Source organism: Camellia sinensis, chromosome 9 (genome assembly GCF_055761805.1).
Source record: "Camellia sinensis isolate YWXY chromosome 9, ASM5576180v1, whole genome shotgun sequence".
NCBI lineage: Eukaryota > Viridiplantae > Streptophyta > Magnoliopsida > Ericales > Theaceae > Camellia > Camellia sinensis.
This window is the reverse complement of record NC_138969.1, coordinates 187,006,149-187,025,976: the sequence shown is the minus strand read 5'-3', so window position 1 is coordinate 187,025,976 and position 19,828 is coordinate 187,006,149. Positions and strand designations below refer to the sequence as shown.

At 42.0% G+C, this 19,828-nt stretch overlaps 2 protein-coding genes across 2 annotated transcripts; both read left to right on the top strand.

Annotated features, from left to right (window-relative positions):
* Positions 1-13,153: 13,153 nt before the first annotated feature.
* LOC145799995 (uncharacterized) lies at positions 13,154-16,243 on the top strand. The gene is made up of 3 exons (XM_082889645.1): positions 13,154-13,218; positions 14,929-15,631; positions 15,893-16,243. The coding sequence occupies exons 1-3, from the start codon at positions 13,154-13,156 to the stop codon at positions 16,241-16,243; spliced, it is 1,119 nt and encodes a 372-aa protein (XP_082745771.1).
* Positions 16,244-18,174: 1,931 nt separating this feature from the next.
* Positions 18,175-18,603, top strand: LOC145799994 (uncharacterized). Its single transcript, XM_082889644.1, has one exon. It carries the CDS (start codon positions 18,175-18,177, stop codon positions 18,601-18,603), a length of 429 nt encoding a protein of 142 aa, XP_082745770.1.
* The last annotated feature ends 1,225 nt before the right edge of the window (positions 18,604-19,828 follow it).

Sequence of the window (19,828 nt, the reverse complement as noted above, 5' to 3'; positions counted from 1 at the left end):
CGCCTGCGACTCATGGGATGCCCTGGGCGGGCCCGGCCCGACCCGTTGATAATGTGAATATTCACATTGACATGTTAACATTCACATTGATAAGAGTATAAAATTAGCCCGCGCCCCGTGGCTGCCCGAAACTAGCCCACGGCCCGTGGGCGGCCCGGGGCGGGCCCGGCCCGGCCTGTTAACAATGTGAATAATCACATTGACATGTTAACATTCACATTGATAAGAATGTAAAATTGACTCGTGTCACATGGGCGGCCCGGGGCGAGCCCGGTCCGGCCGGTTGACAATGTGAATATTCACATTGACATATTAACATTCACATTGATAGGAGTGTAAAATTGGCCCATGGCCCGTGGGCGGCCCGAAGCCCGCCCGCTGCCCAGGGCGGGCCCGGCCCGGCTCGTTGACAATGTGAATATTCACATTGACATATTAACATTAACATTGATAAGAGTGTAAAATTGGCCCGTGACCCGTGAGCAGCCCGAAGCCCGGCCCGTTGACAACGTGAATATTCACATTAACATAGTAACATTCACATTGATAAGAGTGTAACATTAGCACATGCCCCGTGGCTGCCCGAAACACGCCCACGGCCCGTGGGCAGCCTGAGGCGGGCCCGGCCCAGCCTGTTGACAATATGAATATTCACATTGACATGTTAACATTCACATTGATAAGAGTGTAAAATTGACTCGCGTCCCATGGGCGGCCCGGGTTTGGGTCCGGGCCTACCGCGGGCCGCGGGCGAGCTTCGGGCAGCGGAAAAATTTTACACTCCTATCAATGTTAATGTTAACATGTCAATGTGAATATTCACACTGTCACGGGTCGGGCCAAGCTCGCCTCGGGCTGCGGTCGGGCTTCAAGCCGCCCACAGGCTGCGGGCCAATTTTACACTCCTATCAATGTGAATGTTAACAAGTCAATGTGAATATTCACATTGCCAACGAGCCGGGCCCGCCTCGGCCTGGGGTCGGGCTTCGGGCTGCACACGGGTCACGGGCCAATTGTACACACTTATCAATGTGAATGTTAACATGTCAACGTGAATATTCACATTGTCAACAGGCCGGGCCGGGCCCGCTTCGGGCCACCCACGGGCCGTGGACGGGTTTCGGGCAGCCACGAGGCGCGGGTTAATTTTACACTCCTATCAATGTGCATGTTAACATGTCAATATGAATATTCACATTGTCACGAGTCGGGCCAAGCCCGCCTCGGGCTACGATCGGGCTTCGGGCCGCCCACGGGCTGCGGGCCAATTTTACACTCTTATCAATGTAAATGTTAACATGTCAATGTGAATATTCACATTGTCAACAGTCCGGGCCGGGCCGGGCCCGCTCCAGGTCGCGGGCGGGCTTTTGGCCGTCCATAGGCCGCGGGCCAATTTTATACTCTTATCAATGTGAATGTTAACATGTCAATGTGAATATTCATATTGTCAACGGGCCGGACCAGGCCCGCCCCGGGCCGCCCATGGGTCGCGGGCGGGTTTCGCGCCGCCACGGGACGACCGCCAATTTTACACTCCTATTAATGTGAATGTTAACATGTCAATGTAAATATTCACATTGTCAACGGGCCGGGCCGGGTCGGGCCCGCGCTGGGCTGCTGTCCAATTTTATACTCTTATCAATATGAATGTTAACATGTCAATGTGAACATTCACATTGTCAACAGGCCGGGCCGGGCCCGCCCACGTGCCGTGGGCAGGTTTCGGGCAGCCACGAGGCGCGAGCTAATTTTACACTCCTATCAATGTGAATGTTAACATGTTAATGTGAATATTCACATTGTCAACGGCCGGGCCGGGCCCGCCCTGGGCCGCGGGCGAGCTTTTGGCCGCCCATGGGCCGCGGCCCAATTTTATGCTCTTATCAATGTGAATGTTAACATGTCAATGTGAATATTCACATTGTCAACGGGCCGGACCGGGCCCGCCCCGGGCCGCCCATGGGCGGCGGGTGGGTTTCGCGCCGCCACGGGACGGGGGCCAATTTACACTCCTATTAATGTGAATGTTAACATGTCAATGTGAATATTCACATTGTTAACGGGCCGAGCCGGGTCGGGTCGAGCCCGCCCTGGGCTGCTGTCCAGTTTTATACTCTTATCAATGTGAATGTTAACATGTCAATGTGAACATTCACATTGTCAACAGGCCGGGCCGGGCCCGTCCACGGGCCGTGGGCGTGTTTCGGGCAGCCACGAGGCACGGACTAATTTTATACTCCTATCAATGTGAATGTTAACATGTCAATGTGAATATTCACATTGTCAACGGGTTCGGCCGGGCCTGCCCCAGGCCGCGGGCGAGCTTTTGGCCGCCCATGGGCCGCGGCCCAATTTTATGCTCTTATCAATGTGAATGTTAACATGTCAATGCGAATATTCACATTGTCAACGGGCCGGACCGGGACCGCCCCGGGCCGCCCATGGGTCGCGGGCGGGTTTCGCGCCGCCACGGGACGGGGGCCAATTTTACACTCCTATTAATGTGAATGTTAATATGTCAATGTGAATATTCACATTGTCAATGGGCCGGGTCCGCCCTGGCTCGCGGCCGGGTTTCGGGCCGCCTACGGACCAATTTTACATTCCTACCAATGTGAATTTTAAAATATGAATGTTCACATCATTAAATTGCTAATCGTTCAAAAAATATTTATAAGGGTATCAAAATTAAATATAAGGGCATAAGTGTCCAAGAAAATAGTGTAAATCAAGAAAATGGACTTTATGGAATAAAACTATACATACATGGGACCAAATGGGTTAAAAAATTCCTTCATGGACTTCTTGGGTTAAAACACTTTTAAATTGGACTTATCAATAAAAATCCCTAAGATAAAATATCACATCTAACCCTTAATCATTTTATTTTTTGTCTTACAACCATCAAATCAACTACAAAAAAATATAAAAAAATAAAAAATAAAATCCCAAACACAATAATTTTAGCCAAGCTAAAATAGTCAAAAAATCAAATAGCCAACTAAAATAATCAACTTTCTAAATAAGACTAAGGCCAAGTTTGGGAAGTCTCAAAAAAGTCAAAATATAAAAAAGTTACTCAAAAAGTTAAAAAGTTAAAAAGTTATCACTATTCATCAAAAATCAATAATTACGGCTACACAACTCCCAATACTAATTTTCCTCTACACATTAATTTATACAATTTGTTAATACATATTTTCCATAAAAAGTCAAAAAGTTAACCCAAACATTCATATTTTCAACATCAACTTTTTAGTCTAAAAAGACAAAAAAATACACTTATTTAGAATACCCCAAACAACCCTTAAAATATAATGTATTTTTGTGGGAAATCATGGACAATTTGGTCATTTCAATTTATAACTTTTTTAGACTTCACCAAACACTCTTTTATCCAAACTTTTTAATTTTTTTTGACATTTTGAAATTTTAACGCAAGTTAACCTTTTAAGTACAACCATACACCCACCTATCAAGACTCTTAATCAATGCGGCAGTAATGGTTGTTGTTATGTTATTATTATTACTTTTACAAACTCACAATATTTTAATTGAATTTCTAATTTAGCGAGGAAAAATAAAAGACATTGGGAAATAGAATGAAAAAGACAACTCTTATGTTCAGGCACCTTAATTTTGATATATTTCTTTCTACTTCTTGTACCTACGAATAAATTTCGTTGAAGCTGACCGCTGCCTCTCTTCTGACAGTTCTATTTGTCACGTCAAAAAACGATCTACACACATTTGAGTGAATTGCCTGTAATTCTCGGGATACTTTTCTAAGGAGTATAACATTATATACCAAAACAATCAAAAAAAAAAAAAAAAAAAGACTAAAAAGGAAAGACGAAACATGGTACCAGAAAACAATTTCACCACAATAGCTATCCCACTGCAAAAGCATATTCCTCTATACCGTCAAATGTGTTTTGATACCAAATAAATAGCAAAACTGTCCCGTGATTAATTACGGAGATTCCACATTCAAAATAATTCAAAATAATTTATTTTTCTGCCTTTGCTTTATGTCTACCATTCTGCAAGAATATTTTACTTTACAACCACACAAACCACCAGAAAAGTGACACGTGTATAGCACTATCTGGCAAAGGAATCAAAAGTACTCACACCACTCATACTTGGGCCCGGGTATGACTTCCTTTTAACCTCATCCATACACATGTCCATAAGTACAACAATGGACGCCCTAGATCAGCGGGAGGGGGAGGGGTGGTGGTAATATTAATATAGCACTCCCCCCCCCCAGTCACACCACTCACACCATTCACACCGGGTTTTTTTTTAACTAATAGGGAGACCTTGTATTGCTGGTGTGAGTTCACTGTTTAAAACTACAAAATGCCTCGCCAAGCCTCTTTCCGTTTCTATGCCAAGAATGTTTTCCTCACGTACCCACAATGCCCATGCCCAAAAGAACAACTCGTGGAACTCCCCCAATCCCTTCTCTAACTAGCTTGTCAGTCATACTACATATTTGTCGTAAGGGAGCTCCACGAAGATGGAAACCCTCACCTTCATGCCATGGCTTAATACACAAAGAAGATCCAAACTACCAACCCGAGATTTTTCGATCTCACCGGAACCAACAGTAGAATCTACCATCCAAATATAGAAAAACTCCACTCTCCAACAGTAAGTCGATAGTATATATAAAAAGGGGGCGACATCGTAGAATGTGGAGAATTTTCATCAAAGAGAAAAAGTCCTTCGAAGAACATAGATGAACTCTGGAGGGGAATACTTGCAGAAACAGAAACGAAGGAACAATTCTTTGCACTCTGTAAAGAAAGATGTCTCACCGATTACGTCACAAAATATCCCCAATTAAAAACATTTTCAAGGGATCATTACAAAAGGGCGAGACCCCCATACACTAGCTCCTTTAATTCATTTCCTTTCTTAAATGAAGAAGTAAAAAAATGGACAGAAAATAATATTTTGTTTGTAAGTCGAAATTTTGTACAACATGAGTTATGTCAAAATTGATGTCTCTCCGTTTGGAGGGAAGACGACTGGATTAGATTAGGGATACACAAAAATAATATCAACAATTTATATACTAACGAAAAACTCTCTTCTTCCTCTGACAACAGAAATCAGAACAGCGGCCCATCCGCCCAATCTCCCTCTACCTTGAAGGACCCTCAAGAACAAGAAAAACCGACTGGGCCAAAAGTCTCGGACGACACAATTACTTTTTCGGTCGAATAAACTTCAAGGACTACAATCAAGACACCGTCTACAATGTCATAGACGACATCAAATACTCAACAGTCCCTGCCGAACTAATGAAAATTTAAGTAGGTTGCCAGAAAGATTTCCATGTATTTGTTAAATTCCAACCAGATCTCACTATTAGATGAGGAATTCCATGTATTATATTAACTAATGGGGACAATAGTTGGTTAAATGCAATGTCCCCAAAAATGAGATAATGGTTTGATGTTAATATAACCACTGTCATGATTAATGAAAAATTTTATTAGTATTATTTATGAAACCACTCAAACTTTTATTTACTTATTACATTTTTCTTATCATCAACTATTACATCTTGAGTCACATCACTATTTTTTACACTCATTATTACATTTCATAAAACATCAAAAAATTCTGTTGGATCCATAACAACTAATCCTCTCCAATCAACTTCTTCTTTTCTAACACCCACCTCAGAAATCAATGGACCAGGATCAATATTACTAGTTCCATCACCACCTCTACGTACATCAATCTCAGGCAAACTCAGACGACCTCTGCGTTCATGAATAACTGAACCACTTTCCCTAAAACCTCCTAACAACAAATCTCTTCGCCTCTCCGGTAAACCGACATACATAATCTATGTCAGAATTGAAATGGCCTTGGTTGGAGCATAGTGCCAAATATTAACATTATCATTAGATATTTTTAAGACAACACAACAATAAAGGGGGGGAATATTTTTTAGACAACACAACAATAGAGGGGGCCCTCATTTGCGAATCATCTGGCATGTCACTCGTATAATACTTTAAATACCCTTTCATTTTATAATACGTAATCCCCCTTTTAATATTCGAATTTTCAAGTCGATACTTCACCAACCATGACACCTGCTTGTCGTTAATTGAACAATAACCATTTCCATAACACACTAACTCGCATTGACAATCCACAGGGAAAATAAAATACGCCTGCAGACTGTCATTACCATCTAACCACCTGTCATGCACGTTTACTCTGACCAACCCACTGGCATTGGATGCGCAAATAGGGGAATATTTTATCAACCTTAATACTCTTTTGTTTGTATCTCAACCTCAACTGAGAAAATAAATTAGGCAAAGCAAGTTTAATACAATTGAAATCACTTGCTGAAACACCTTCAACAACACCAGTTCTTATATCATCCATCTCCATTCACTTGAACATTACAAATAAAAATACATAAATTACAATTCTAAACAGTTTTAAACTACATTTGACTCCTTAACGTAATTTTGCATTCTTTTCCACTAACAGTAGCAGCTACTAAATATATAGCACCCTTCTGAATACTTCAACATTTCCCAACAGCGTATCTTTGTAGTCCGTCCAAACATCAATAGGGAAGAACCGGCCCACAACTTCTATCCCGTGACGAACGTACTCTTTGTCCTTGCCAACAACAAGCTTGAATCTCATTTTCTTTAGCATCTGAAACTGGTCAGACTGGTCAGGATCAACAATCCTGGTTTCAGGATTACCCTTGCCAACTTCAATAAATATCTTGTCAGGTGTGGGGACGAAATTTGACGGACTATTATCACTTATGACGAAAAACAATATGTGGTGGACCACAGCTTCGTCTTTAGTATCTTGTCTGTGACAACCCTCACCTCTGATTGATGCTAATCTCTGATTAAGTATGATAAGTAATTGATCAGACTGAAATTCTGAACTAATTGCATGAGTATGTGTACCTTAATTGCATTTTTATCTGTTTGCCATTGATTGATCTGTTCATGTTTTAAGTTTCGAACTGCAAATTGAAAGCCTTATTGGCGACTGAATCAGGAATTGATTAGTGCTTCATGCTAATTAGGATTTATGTGAATTTATGGTAGGTTAAATTAAAATTCAATTTGGAATGATTAAATTAGATTAAATAATGTTAAACTACATTGGATTGAGCTTATTACATCTTTGCCATTGAAGTGGGCCACTTTGTCAAAACATTGGTTAGAGCTTAGTTTGGCATCATTCTTCATCCTTATCTAGACCAAATTGTGAGTAAGAGGGAGATAGGAGAAAATTGACTTCATTTAGAGTTTTGGCTTGGAATTAGTAGAATTGAAGGATACTTGCAACATTAGGCTTCTATACTTGAAATTCAAGACCTACGGTAGGAAACTCATCTTCTTAATTGTGAATTTAAGTTATTCATGCATGATTCATGGGGAAATTGGTGTATAGAGTCACAAATTGGCTTAAGGTGTTGGTTTAAGAATTAATTCATGCATGCATGCCCTCATTTTGGAATTCAAGGTTGTTTTTCATGGAATTCCCACATGCATGTCCATATCATAGCATTTTGGAGTTATCTTTCATGAAATTCTTGCATGCATGGTCATATCATGGTTGTATTCTAGAAATTTGCCATGTTTTTTGGTCAAATTGCCAATTTAATCTTGGTTTGAAGTGTTGGAATTCAAGAGAGTTCATGCATGTCGTATGTAAGCTTTGTTTTTGAGGTTATGGTTGATTTTGTGTTCAATTGGCTTACCTTTGGGCTTGATTTCACAAATTGATCTTCAAACATGTTGTGCTTTGAGTTTCCAAGTGTTTTCCTGAAAATTGGCCCAAAAGGTTGAGTTTTGTTAAGTTTAATGCTTGGTTTGAGCTTTGGAGGCAAATATAGAAAACCCAGAATTTGGCTTCCATGCTCGAGCGAAGGATTCCACGCTCGAGCGAGCACCTTTGTTTTCTGAGTTCCGCTCGAGCGACGGAATGCTGGCTCGAGCGTAGATTGCAAGCTCTCAGGTTTTCTGCATGTGCAGACACACGCTCGAGCCAGGATTGTGTCTCACGCTCGAGCGAGCATTGAGCAGAGTTTCAACAACCAGTACTTTTCATGTTTTTGCAGACCGCTCGAGCGAAGAAGTCTACACTCGAGCGACCCCTCTGTTTTGGTAAGCTCGCTCGAGCGTAGAAAGCCACGCTCGAGCGAGACCCCTATTTTCTAAAAATTTTTGAAAAGTATTTTAAAGTGCATTTTCACATCCTCATTCCATCCTAGGCATTCTTAGGCCAACTTTAAGGCATCTTAATGAGGATAATGTTATAGAATCGCACCAAGTCAAGTTAAGGGGCTAAGTTATTAATTCCTAGTGTGTAACTTAGTGTGTGTTCATTCTGTTACTGTATAGGGTTGGCATCCGAGGACGCTCATTAGCTTGCCTATAGCCCAGTGCTCTGTGAGTGACAATGTTGTAAAGATATGTTCAATTATGATTATTTCTGAACAATCAATTGTACTATTTTCTAAAGAGAATCTGTTTACTGAATGAATGTTTGTCTTATTTATGAACTGTATCCGTGGCATCCATAGCAATTTACTGTTACAGTACTGTTACTGCTACTGTTACAGAGATCTCTGTCAGTTCTAATGTTTGGAACTACTACTGTTTACTGTTGTGATGGCCATCAACTGACTGTTTGGTCTGTTAAGACCTACTGTACTGTTTTGTTATTGAATGTACCATATATGACTGCTATGGTTTCTAAGTGACTGATATGACTATTTAATTACTGAAAAGACATTCATTCTTAACCCCTTTACACAATTGTTATTCACTGTTCTTTAGCTCACTGTTTATATCTATATGTAGGTCTCCAAGCACCGAATCGGAGCTAAAAGCGTCAAGTTAAGCTCTTGTTTTGTCAAGCCAACCTTTGTGCCTCACTTCGAGGTTCCAAATCCGTTCAAGCTAAGGCTGTTTTCGGGATGTCTCAGTTTCACCCTTCCGTCTCTGTTTTGTATAAATGTTATAGACTACTATTGTACAGTCATGGCATAGGGATTGAATCCCTAACTTGTATGTTAAGTATATCTGATATGTAAATGTGTTTTGATTATGAATGTGACTTGTTAATAAAAATCTTTTTGCATTCAGATTGTCACAGCTCATTGGACATCTCTTATTTACTGTTTGGTTTCCGCTAGCCCCTTACTCTATATTACTGTTATTACTGTTAAGCAGGCCTTTGGTAATCACGGATTACTGGCCGGTTACGATACTAAATCCATAGGGGCGGGTTTGGGTCGTGACATTGTCCTAATTGAACATTCCTAATTAATTTTATACCCTTAACCACGATCTTGTCTGATTGACTGTCACATCTCTTATTATCCAACTCAATACTATTAAGTAATCTCGCCACACCTTTATTATCAAATTTAACGTCCCTTAATTGTTCATTGTGCAGTTGTAACTTCCTTACTCCCCTCTTAGTCTTCTTAATATATCGGAAAATATTTTGAATATACCGTCTGCGAATGTACGCCGCCTTAAAAAGATGCACGACCACGATTATATTCACTGGCTGTCGGTGTCCTTGATTGGCGGTACGCAAGGAGAGTCCAATACTAGCTACTCATTACTCATTCTATTTTTTATAAAGCATTCCAAATCTTTTATCCTACAAATTCTGCAGATTCTCTTACCTCTGTTAACCTCTCTATTCAGACACCTTAGTTTTGATATTTTTTTCCGTTGCTCCTCGTACCCACGAACAAACTTTGCCGGAGCTGATCGCGAAATAGTAAAATTTAAAATTCAAATTGTTTGGTAGTATTAAGAAAATGAGGAGAAAATAAGAAGAGATTTGTCTATTGAAAACACAAACGAACCTAATAATGAGTAACTTGTGTAAAAAAATAATCATTTTCACTTTGTAGATTTTCAATCAAATTGAGAATAGGTTGTTTGGGGTGTCCTAAATAAGTGTACTTTTTGTCTTTTTAGACTAAAAAGTTGCGGAAAAAAATATAGATGTTTTGGTTAACTTTTTGACTTTTCATGGAAAAATGTGTATTAAAAAATTGTATAAATTAGTGTGTAGGAGAAAATTAGGATTGAGAATTGTGCAGCCGTACTTTTTGACCTTTGGTGAATAGTGATAACTTTTTAACCTTCTAAGTAACTTTTTGACTTTTTTGGTACATGTCAAACTTGGCCTAATTCTTACATCTGAATAAGCCTTTCGAAATAGAGCCTATACTATGCAATCTATGGCCCTAAAAATTATTTTTGTTGATAAGTAGATTTGATCCTAAGACATTTTTATTTTATTTTATTTTATTTATTATTATTATTTTTTTTTTTTGAGAAAAGCGATATATAACATAGATAAGAAAATAGTACACAAAGTGTTCACAACATAACAACGAGAAAGAATAGCAAAAAAAAAACACCCAACAGATAAAAACAAAGACTAGGTCGAAGCCTAAACGCAGAAAAACAATAAAAGTCATTGCACTAAATTTAATATTTTAATTGGCCACTTCCCACAATTAAACAACAAAAGCAAAACAATAAAGAATAATATATTGTTTTGAGAAATACAATATCCTCCACTGGTTTTATTTTATTTGTTTAATTTAAACAACTGCCCTCCAGTTGTATACCTATGAAGACTTTCACCAAAGTCGTTGAATTTAATATTTTAATTGGCCACTTCCCACAATTAAAACAATAAAGGAAAACAATAAAAAATAAAATATTATTGCTTTGAGAAAACAACGTTCCTCCACCGGTTTTATTTTATTTGTTTAATTTAAACAACTGCCCTCCCCCAGTTGTATACCTATGAAGATTTTTACCAAGTCGTAGGACTAAATTTAATATTTGGGTTTTGTTAACATGTCATTTCCCACAATTAAATAACATCCACAAAAGAAAACAATAAAAAATACTGTTGTTTAGATATAGAAATAAATAACAACTAGCATATCACCCGCGCTATACACGGATTGTATTTATAATTATCTGTATATATGAATTGTGATTTTTAAATATTTTTTTTAAATGTCTTTTTTTTTTCATTTTTTATATTATATTAAAATTTAATATTTTGATAATAATCATATGTGTTGGACTTTTCAATAAATTAAATGTCTTTTTTTTATTTATTATATTATACTAAAATTTAATATTTTGATAATAACCATATGTGCTGGATTTTTTAAGAAATTTTTTTTATACTTATTCTTAATGCATTAAAGTGTTATTATGAGAGATAATAATCATATGTATTGGGACTTTTCAAGGAATTCATGTGGTGGATTTTAAAGAATTTTTTTTATACTTGTTTTTAATTCATTAAAGTGTTATTATGATGGTAAGACTTGAAAGTTGGAAGAAATTAATAAATGTTAAGATTTTTTTTTAAATCAAAAAATCAAGAAATTTGATTGAGAGATTGAAACTTCCACAAGATTTGGGATTAAAACCCCTCTCCTACTTAGTATAGATAATAATAAATAAATAAAAAGAATGAAAACAATAGCTATATGGTAATTCCTGTATGTCGAGTGGGAACTCGATTGATTCATTTTCGACCTAGAGAAGCATAAATAAAAAACAAAGTGGTCCCACACCTTGTGACCTTTGCAGAAAGCAGCTTGCAACTTGAATTTTCTTTGTTAGTAATGCAATTCTAATCTTTGAAAAATAATTAAACTGTTAGAATATTTTTAGTAAAAATAAATATTTAATTATTTGGTTTTACAAATTTAGTGTGATTTAATATTTCAATTATAATATTTATGTTCAATATTATTACTAGAATAAATATATTTTATTAAAGTGGTTACAAGCTTTACAACAAATTCAATATGTGATTTATATCAAATTAATTGTTGCATTAATCCGTGTAGTCTCTATATATTGCTATGATTTCAAGAGTACAGTGTGGAGAATAACACAACAGCGAAACCTAGAGTTTATTCACGTATATACAATATATTGAGATATTAGAAAGTACAAAGAGATTTCTATTATATTTTATATTTTTTGTATTTTGGACAACTCTAGTTTGCGACTTGGTTCAAATCTCCTGTTGGTTATGAACACTAGACGGGAGATCCTTTGAGCTAACTGGGTTTTATTTTGGAACTGCTTCACTCTGATCATACCTTCACAAGGAGAGGAAAAATAATTTTAGGACAGTGATAACGCGATTCCCAGACTCTCATAGGCTTTTGTTCTAATCTCTTATCTTTGTTCTATATTTTCTGTCATTACCTTGTGCTAATTATTCCATTTATCATTCTGCTAGATTAACATAAGCCAAAAAAAAAAAAAAAAGGGTGAATATCAAAGCTATCAGGAGGAGAATAGACAATGTAACAAATACGAGTATTTGAAGAATGGTAGTTAAGTATGTGAACCCGAGAAAGGAAGATAGAAATTGAAGCAAGTGGGCCTACAAGGACTGTTGACCCACCACTTAGGGCTAAATACATAATTCAAACACTAAAGCCCAACATTGCGAGGGCCCAACATTACACCCAGGACCAATGGCATCAAAACACCTGTCAAGAGAAGAACCAGTCACATAAGCAAACAAAGATCCTGCAAAGTTATTGCATCACACATCAGCCTTTAATGAGTTTTTCTGCAGCATTTATTACGATAATCCCTCATGTCGAAACAGAACGGCCCCACCATGAACAAGGCAAGCTAAAGCATAGACTTTCGGCCAACATGATAGCTCAGAGTGAACAAGGAAATGATGAGCAATGGATATAAGCAAACTCCTAAGACAAAGAAAAGGTTAAACTTCTCTATCACCAATCTATCCTTGCATTCAACCATCCTCTCCCTTCTCTAACTTGATCGTCGGAGGGGTCGCTGGGGGACTACTCGTTCCCCATTGGACTATTTTGCAGGTTTCACGGTGGGTCATACAACCGGGCAACGACTTGAGAAGTGTGGACAGTCCTGACCCGCTCCATCGGTGGTTGGCATCTTTCACCATCAGTTGGCGCCGTCTGTGAGAATCCTTTCGCTCCATGCGCCAGTTGTGCTCATTGTCGCCAGGGACCCCGATAACCCCTACCTGCCTCCTACCAAGGTGGATGGTCACAACTAAATCCATGGTTTCTCACCACAATGTTGCCAACCACCAAGCCGACCCCCTCAACCCAAACAACCCACCGCAGTACTTCACTGAGCTCACCAACAACATTAACCGCCTAGCCGAACAAAACCAAGCCCTGATCAATGCTCTACTTTAAAGAAACCTCCCTATACCTCTTCCACTACCTCAAGATATCCCACCCAACTAAGAACGAGCCCCGAGCCATCCTATCCAACAGTCCCACCCATCCAACTTGGAAGGCTTGTGACCCCCTCCCCTAGATATGAACCTACCACCTTGGGCCCCACATCCATCGGTCCAAGCACCCACCCCCGAGGGAGAGGCCAGCAGTGTTCAGCCTCCACTGCATTCCGGTGGTGACAATGTTCCTCTCTAGGACACGGAACTCTGCACCATGAAACTCTAGCTTCAAGGAGTCATGCAGAACATACAGAATAAGCCATCTACCACAACCAACTCACCGTTTGTTGCCTCTATCAGGGACAAACCCTTACCTCCTAAGTTCAAAATGCCCTCGCTTGACTCTTTTGACGGTACAACGGACCTGGTCGACCATTTGGAAACTTACAGGACCCTCATGGTCCTCTATGCATTCTCTGACGAGATCGTGTGTCGGGCATTCCCCATAACACTTAAGGGGTCGGCTCGACTTTGGTTTAGTCAACTGCCAACAGACTCTGTCTCTACTTTCCAGTACCTAAGCGACTCCTTTCTCAGCCATTTCATGGTGCCTAGCGCCAGCGGCGTTCGACAACCCAACTCCTCAACATCCGTCAAACTGAGGGGGAGTCGCCGCGCAGCTTCATCACCCGCTTCAACACCGAAGCCCTGCAGGTAGCAGAAAACGACGACAAGGTCATTCTCACGGCTTTCATGGCCGGCCTACGATTATCTGATTTCCTTTTCTCCCTCTCTAAAACCCCCTGACCTCCATGGCAACCTTACTTTCCAAAGCCCAAAATACATGAATGCTGAAGACTCCCTAGCCACCCGACAAGACCCTACAGCCCAAAACCCGACCCCCAGAGAGAAGAGAAAGGACTCTGAAACCAGAAACACCCCGTACACTTACCAAACACCTCAGTATACCGACCGAGTTGATTGGCCGGTACCTACCCGACCGCCCGACTGATTCGAGCGATACACATCCTTCAATTCCCCCATGGAACAAGTCCTGAACCAGATCCAACGAGATTATCCCCTAAAATGGCCCCAACCGTTACGATCTCCTTCTAACCGGCGAGACCAGTCCAAATATTACCGCTTTTATCAGGACCACGACCATAATACCGAGGAGTGTGTTAACCTCAAAGACCAGGTCGAGGGCTTGATATGCTAGGGGCGTCTCCGTCAGTTCACGACAGCCCGCCCTCAACAAAGGCAAATGACTGAACCTACCAGAAACAACCATCGGCGCACCCCTCCTCGACAGCTCGCAAAACGTAACCAAGGTCATGATAGGCCCCCGCAGCAACTCCGGGCCAACCCTGCCCCTCCGGTTGGAGAGATCAGGGTTATTGCTGGTGGGCTTGCTTGTGGAGGACCATCCCGCTCGGCTTAACGGGCAAAACTAAGAAAGATAAGGCAGGGCTCAGATAAAGAAGTTGCCACATTGGACCGCCCTTTCAAACACCCCAAGCAATGGATGGAGCCCATTACCTTTACGGAGGCCGACTGTACAGGCATCTGTTACCCCTATGACGACCCCCTTGTTATCTTTGCTCTCCTCTCCAATTACAAAGTCAGACGGCTTCTCGTCGACAACGGCAGCTCTTCAGACATTATCTTCCTAAACGCCTACCACCGGCTCAAGGTCGGGGAAGAAAGTTTGTCCCCTCTCCAAACCCCACTAGTTGGCTTCACTGGGGACCGAGTGACCTCCATAGGCTCTGTCGATCTTCCTATCACCATTGGAGAATACCCGCAGCAGACCGCAAAGTTGCTCACTTTCCTCGTCGTCGACTGTTCCTCTGCTTATAACATTATCCTCGGCCGTACCGTCCTAAATGCTTTCCAAGCTGTCACATCCACTTTCCACCTAGTCGTAAAATTCCCTACCGACCTTGGGGTTGGCACTGTGAGGGGAGAACAGACTGTAGCCAGAGAATGTTACGTCGCTTCACTTAAAGAGGTTAAGCTGAAGGAGACAATGATCATTGAAGGACTCGACGTCAGAGACGAAGACGAGTTGGTCAGAGGGGAACCAGTGGAAGAGCTTGTTGAGGTCCTTATCGACCTTACAAACCCGGTAAAAATTGCCAAGATCGGCAACCAACTATCCTCCCAAGCCAAGGCCGACCTTACGGCCCTCTTGATTGAGCACAACGACGTATTTTCTTGGACCCACTCCGACATGCCGGGTATTGACCCCTCCTTCAACACTCATCGTCTCAGCATTGAGCCTCATTTTCGACCCTTCCAACAGAAGCAGCGCATCTTTCACCCGGAACGCAACACTCTCATTGCTTCTGAAGTAGATAAGCTCCTTGAGGCACGGTTTATCAAAAATGTGGACTACTCCAGATGGCTGTCAAATGTGGTCCTGGTCCGAAAAAACAACGGTAAATGGCGACTCTGTGTCGATTACTCCGACCTCAACCGAGCTTACCCCAAAGATAGCTATCCCCTTCTCCGCATAGATCTACTTGTCGATGCCACGGTCGGACATCAAATGCTTAACTTCATGGATGCTTTCTCTGGCTACAATCAAATTCTGATGCACCCATCGGACCAGGAACACACCTTCTTCATAACTGACCGGGGGACCTACCACTATCGTGTCATGCCATTCAGGTTGAAACACACTGGAGGAACTTACCAACGGTTAGTCAATGCCATTTTTCATCACCAGATAGGTCGGAACATGGAAGTATACGTTGATGACATGCTTGTCAAGAGAAAACTCTCCTTTGATCATCTGGCAGACCTGCGGGAGACCTTCGACACCCTGCGTAAGTATCAAATGAAGCTGAATCCAGAGAAATGCGCCTTCAGCATCGAATCTGGGAAATTCTTGGGTTTCATGGTCAGTCAACGGGGTATCGAGGCTAACCCCGAAAAGATCAAGGCACTGATAGAGATGTAGTCACCCAGAACAGTCAGAGAAGTTCAAAGGCCTACGAGCAGAGTCACCGCCCTCAACCGCTTTATTTCCCGTGCAACAGACAAGTGTCTTCCCTTTTTCAAAGTCCTTCGGTAGGCTTTTGAGTGGACGGCAGAATCCGAAGAAGCCTTTCAGCAATAGAAGCAGTGCATGGCCAACCCCCCCTACTTTCTCAGGCGATCACGGGTGAGCCCCTTTTTCTCTACTTAGTCGTATCAAACACTGCAGTCAGTGCAGCCCTCATTAGGGAGAACGGCTCTGTCCAGCGTCCGGTCTACTACATTAGTCAGGCTCTCAGGGGAGCAGAACAGAACTACCCACTGCTTGAAAAGATGGCCCTGGCCTTGGTTATAGCCTCAAGACCACTCCAACCTTACTTCCAGACCCACCCCATTGTCGTCCTCACTAACCAACCTTTGAAAAAGATAATGCAACAACCAGAGCTGTTCGGACTCCTCATGCAATGGTCAGTCGAGCTCAGCCAATTTGACATCTCCTACCGGCCTCGAACAGCGATCAAAGGGTAGGCTGTCGATGATTTTATCCTGGAATTCACTAATCCCACTTCAACCATGACCCACCCGCCCAAGTAATCCAACACTGAGGCAAAAGACCCACACTCTTGGACCCTCAATGTCGATGGATCATCCCGCAAAGAAGGCAGTGGGGCTAGTCTTATCCTTACCGGCCCCGAGGGTGATTATTTCAAGTGCGCTCTCCGTTTCCTGTTTGACACAAGAAATAATGAGGCTGAGTATGAGGCCCTAATAGCAGGACTTCGCCTTGCTAGAGACATTGGTGTGAGCCATATCCGAGTGTTCAGCGATTCCCAATTAATCGTCGGAAAAATCACGGGGGAATTCGACGCCAAGGACGACACCATGCAAGCCTATAGGGATATTGCACTCCCCTTTGTTTGCCTTTTCAACACTTTCCACATCAAGCACATCCCTCGGATGAAAAACTCCAAGGCAGATGAAATGGCTCAATTAGCTTCTGCCGACCAGTCAGACCTCAGCCACGGCGTCCGCCTTGAATACTTGGCCCACCTTGCCATTTCCCCAAACCAGCAGCAAGTCCACTTCCTCCAAAATGAACCTATTCCGTGGGTGGCAGACATCCTTCTATTTTTGACAAATGGGGAATTTCCAGACGACAAATAGCAGGCTGCCAAAGTCAGGGCCTGATCGTCCAACTACATTCTTATCAACGACCTCTTGTACAAACGTGGTTTTTCGCGTCCATACCTCAGACGCCTTAATCTTGCTCAAGCGACTTACGTGATGAGAGAAGTCCACGAGAGTGTATGTGGCAATCATTCGGGTGCCAAATCACTGGCCCATAAAATACTTCGTACCGGCTAATTCTGGCCTACTCTCAACCAAGATGCCATTGAATTCGTGCGCAAGTGTGATAAGTGCCAACGCTTTGCCAACATCCCTCATGCTCTTCCTACAGAACTGATCACACTTTGAAGTCCCTACCCATTTGCCAAATGGGGGATCGACTTAGTTGGCCCATTGCCCACCGGTCGAGGCCAAACCAAGTTTGCAATCGTCGCCATTGACTACTTCACTAAATGGGTGGAGGCGGAACCTCTCGCCACAATTACTGAGCGGAACACAACCAAATTCATCTGGCAGTCGATCGTATGCCGATTTGGCATTCCTCAAGCCATTGTCTCTGATAACGACAAGCAATTCGACAATGCCAAGTTCAGGAAATTTTATACAGAACTTCAAATCCACCCATGTTTCTCTTCTCCAGGCCATCCCCAAGCCAATGGCCAAGTTGAGGTCACCAACCATTCTCTTCTAAAGATTATCAAAACTAAGTTGGAAGCCGCTAAGGGACTCTGGGCCGAGGAATTACCAAACGTACTCTGGGCCTATTGCACTACAGCCCGAACCCCGATGGGGGAGACCCCATTTCGCTTAACATACGGCACAGAAGCAGTCATCCCAGTGGAAATAGGCCTGCCCACCCCAAGGGTTTTGCACCCGAATCCAGAACTAACTGAAGAACTGCATCGGGCTGACTTAGACCTGATCGAAAAGCTCCGAGAGTCTTCTGTTGTTAAACGAGCCTCATATCAACAGAAAATGCGAATGCACTACAACCGCAAAGTCCGACTGAGGGAGTTCGCCGTGGGGGACCTAGTTTTGCGTGAAGCCACTCTTGCCACCAAAAATCCAGTTGAGGGCAAGCTTGCAACCAAATGGGAAGGACCTTATGTTGTTAAGGCCAGACCTCTATCGGGCACTTATCGACTTCAGGACATGGAAGGTCGAGACCTCCCACACCCGTGGAACGCCGAGCACTTGAAGCGTGATTTTCAGTAAAGTGCTATGTCCCATTTCTGTATTAATCAATTGCTGTATGTTCTTTTTGACAATCCACACACCTGGTTACTTTGGCTTTTCTATACATGATGTAATTATCTGATCAAGCGGCTATGCTTTGAATGACAATGACTTTGCATCCCCATTATTTGCGTTGTGTTTCAATAACGACTTGTTAAGACTAAGCTATATAAAGGCTTAGCCAGACTGAGCACGAAGAGCTCGGCCAGACTGAGTTACTTAAAGCCTCAGCCAGACTGAGCACGAAGAGCTCAACCAGATGAAAAGCTTTCCCAGCAAGAGACTTAATGTTATAGCAGCCGATTTTAATGATTTCATGTTACTGCATGGTGGCCATACTTAGTCAAAATCCAGCCCATTTTAGCAGTATCTATATTTTTAATCTCACATTTTCCACATAGTTAATACTCAGGTCCATAGTTGTCCAGGTCAGTCGTTCATTTTTTATTCTTTAACATTTTCATGTATGCCCCTTTTTAATGATTTTTGCATCATGGCTTTCTCACAAGATAGGCTAATCTGCGCACAAGACTTAATTTCATATCCATTCTTCGTTGAACTATCTCCAAACTTACAACCCAGAAGAAATAAGGGCAACAATGATACAAAAGACAAGTCATCTTATTCCCCAAACTTACGGTTACATACAACTTTTTACAGAAATTACACATAAAAAAAAAAAAAAAACACATACACAAAATTGAACACAAAATTTTTACATGAATCAATCCTCTTCATTAGAGACCAAGTCTTCCTCCTCAACCCCCTCATCCAAAGGGGTCTGGGCAACGCCGCCTTCATCTATTTTCACGCTGCTGAAGTCTAAGTCTAGAAACAGCTCTTCTGCTTTACATTTGAAGGTCTTCCAGCCGCTGTCCCAGAACTCAGCCATCTCGTGCTTATAAAAATCCGACCGCTGGAAGCTTTGGATCACTTCTTCTTCACTTCTACTTCTAGCGGCCGCTCCCGATGGCCCAGCCCCTCCATCCCCCTCTCTCGCCAAGGCCTTGGCGACCGCGACATCAATGGCAATCTGGAAATCAGTGGACTCCTTGAATTGCTCTACCACCGCCTTACACAGGTCGGGGTACGCCGCTCTTTCAGATGCCAATTGAGCCCTTTCCTCCCCTAGGGCCCTCTCCAACTCAGCGACTCGCCGATCTGCTTCTTCCTTGTCCTTGATAGACTGGGCACGCAGATCTTC

Bases quoted from the DNA above. Each gene is read 5' to 3' on its own strand.
- LOC145799994 (XM_082889644.1), top strand. From the start codon at position 18,175: ATGGGGGAGACCCCATTTCGCTTAACATACGGCACAGAAGCAGTCATC.
- LOC145799995 (XM_082889645.1), top strand. From the start codon at position 13,154: ATGGTTTCTCACCACAATGTTGCCAACCACCAAGCCGACCCCCTCAAC. The intron at 13,219-14,928 runs GTACTTCACTGA...CGACAACGGCAG, and splicing joins AACCCAAACAACCCACCGCA to CTCTTCAGACATTATCTTCC. The intron at 15,632-15,892 runs GTAGATAAGCTC...CCATCGGACCAG, and splicing joins ACACTCTCATTGCTTCTGAA to GAACACACCTTCTTCATAAC.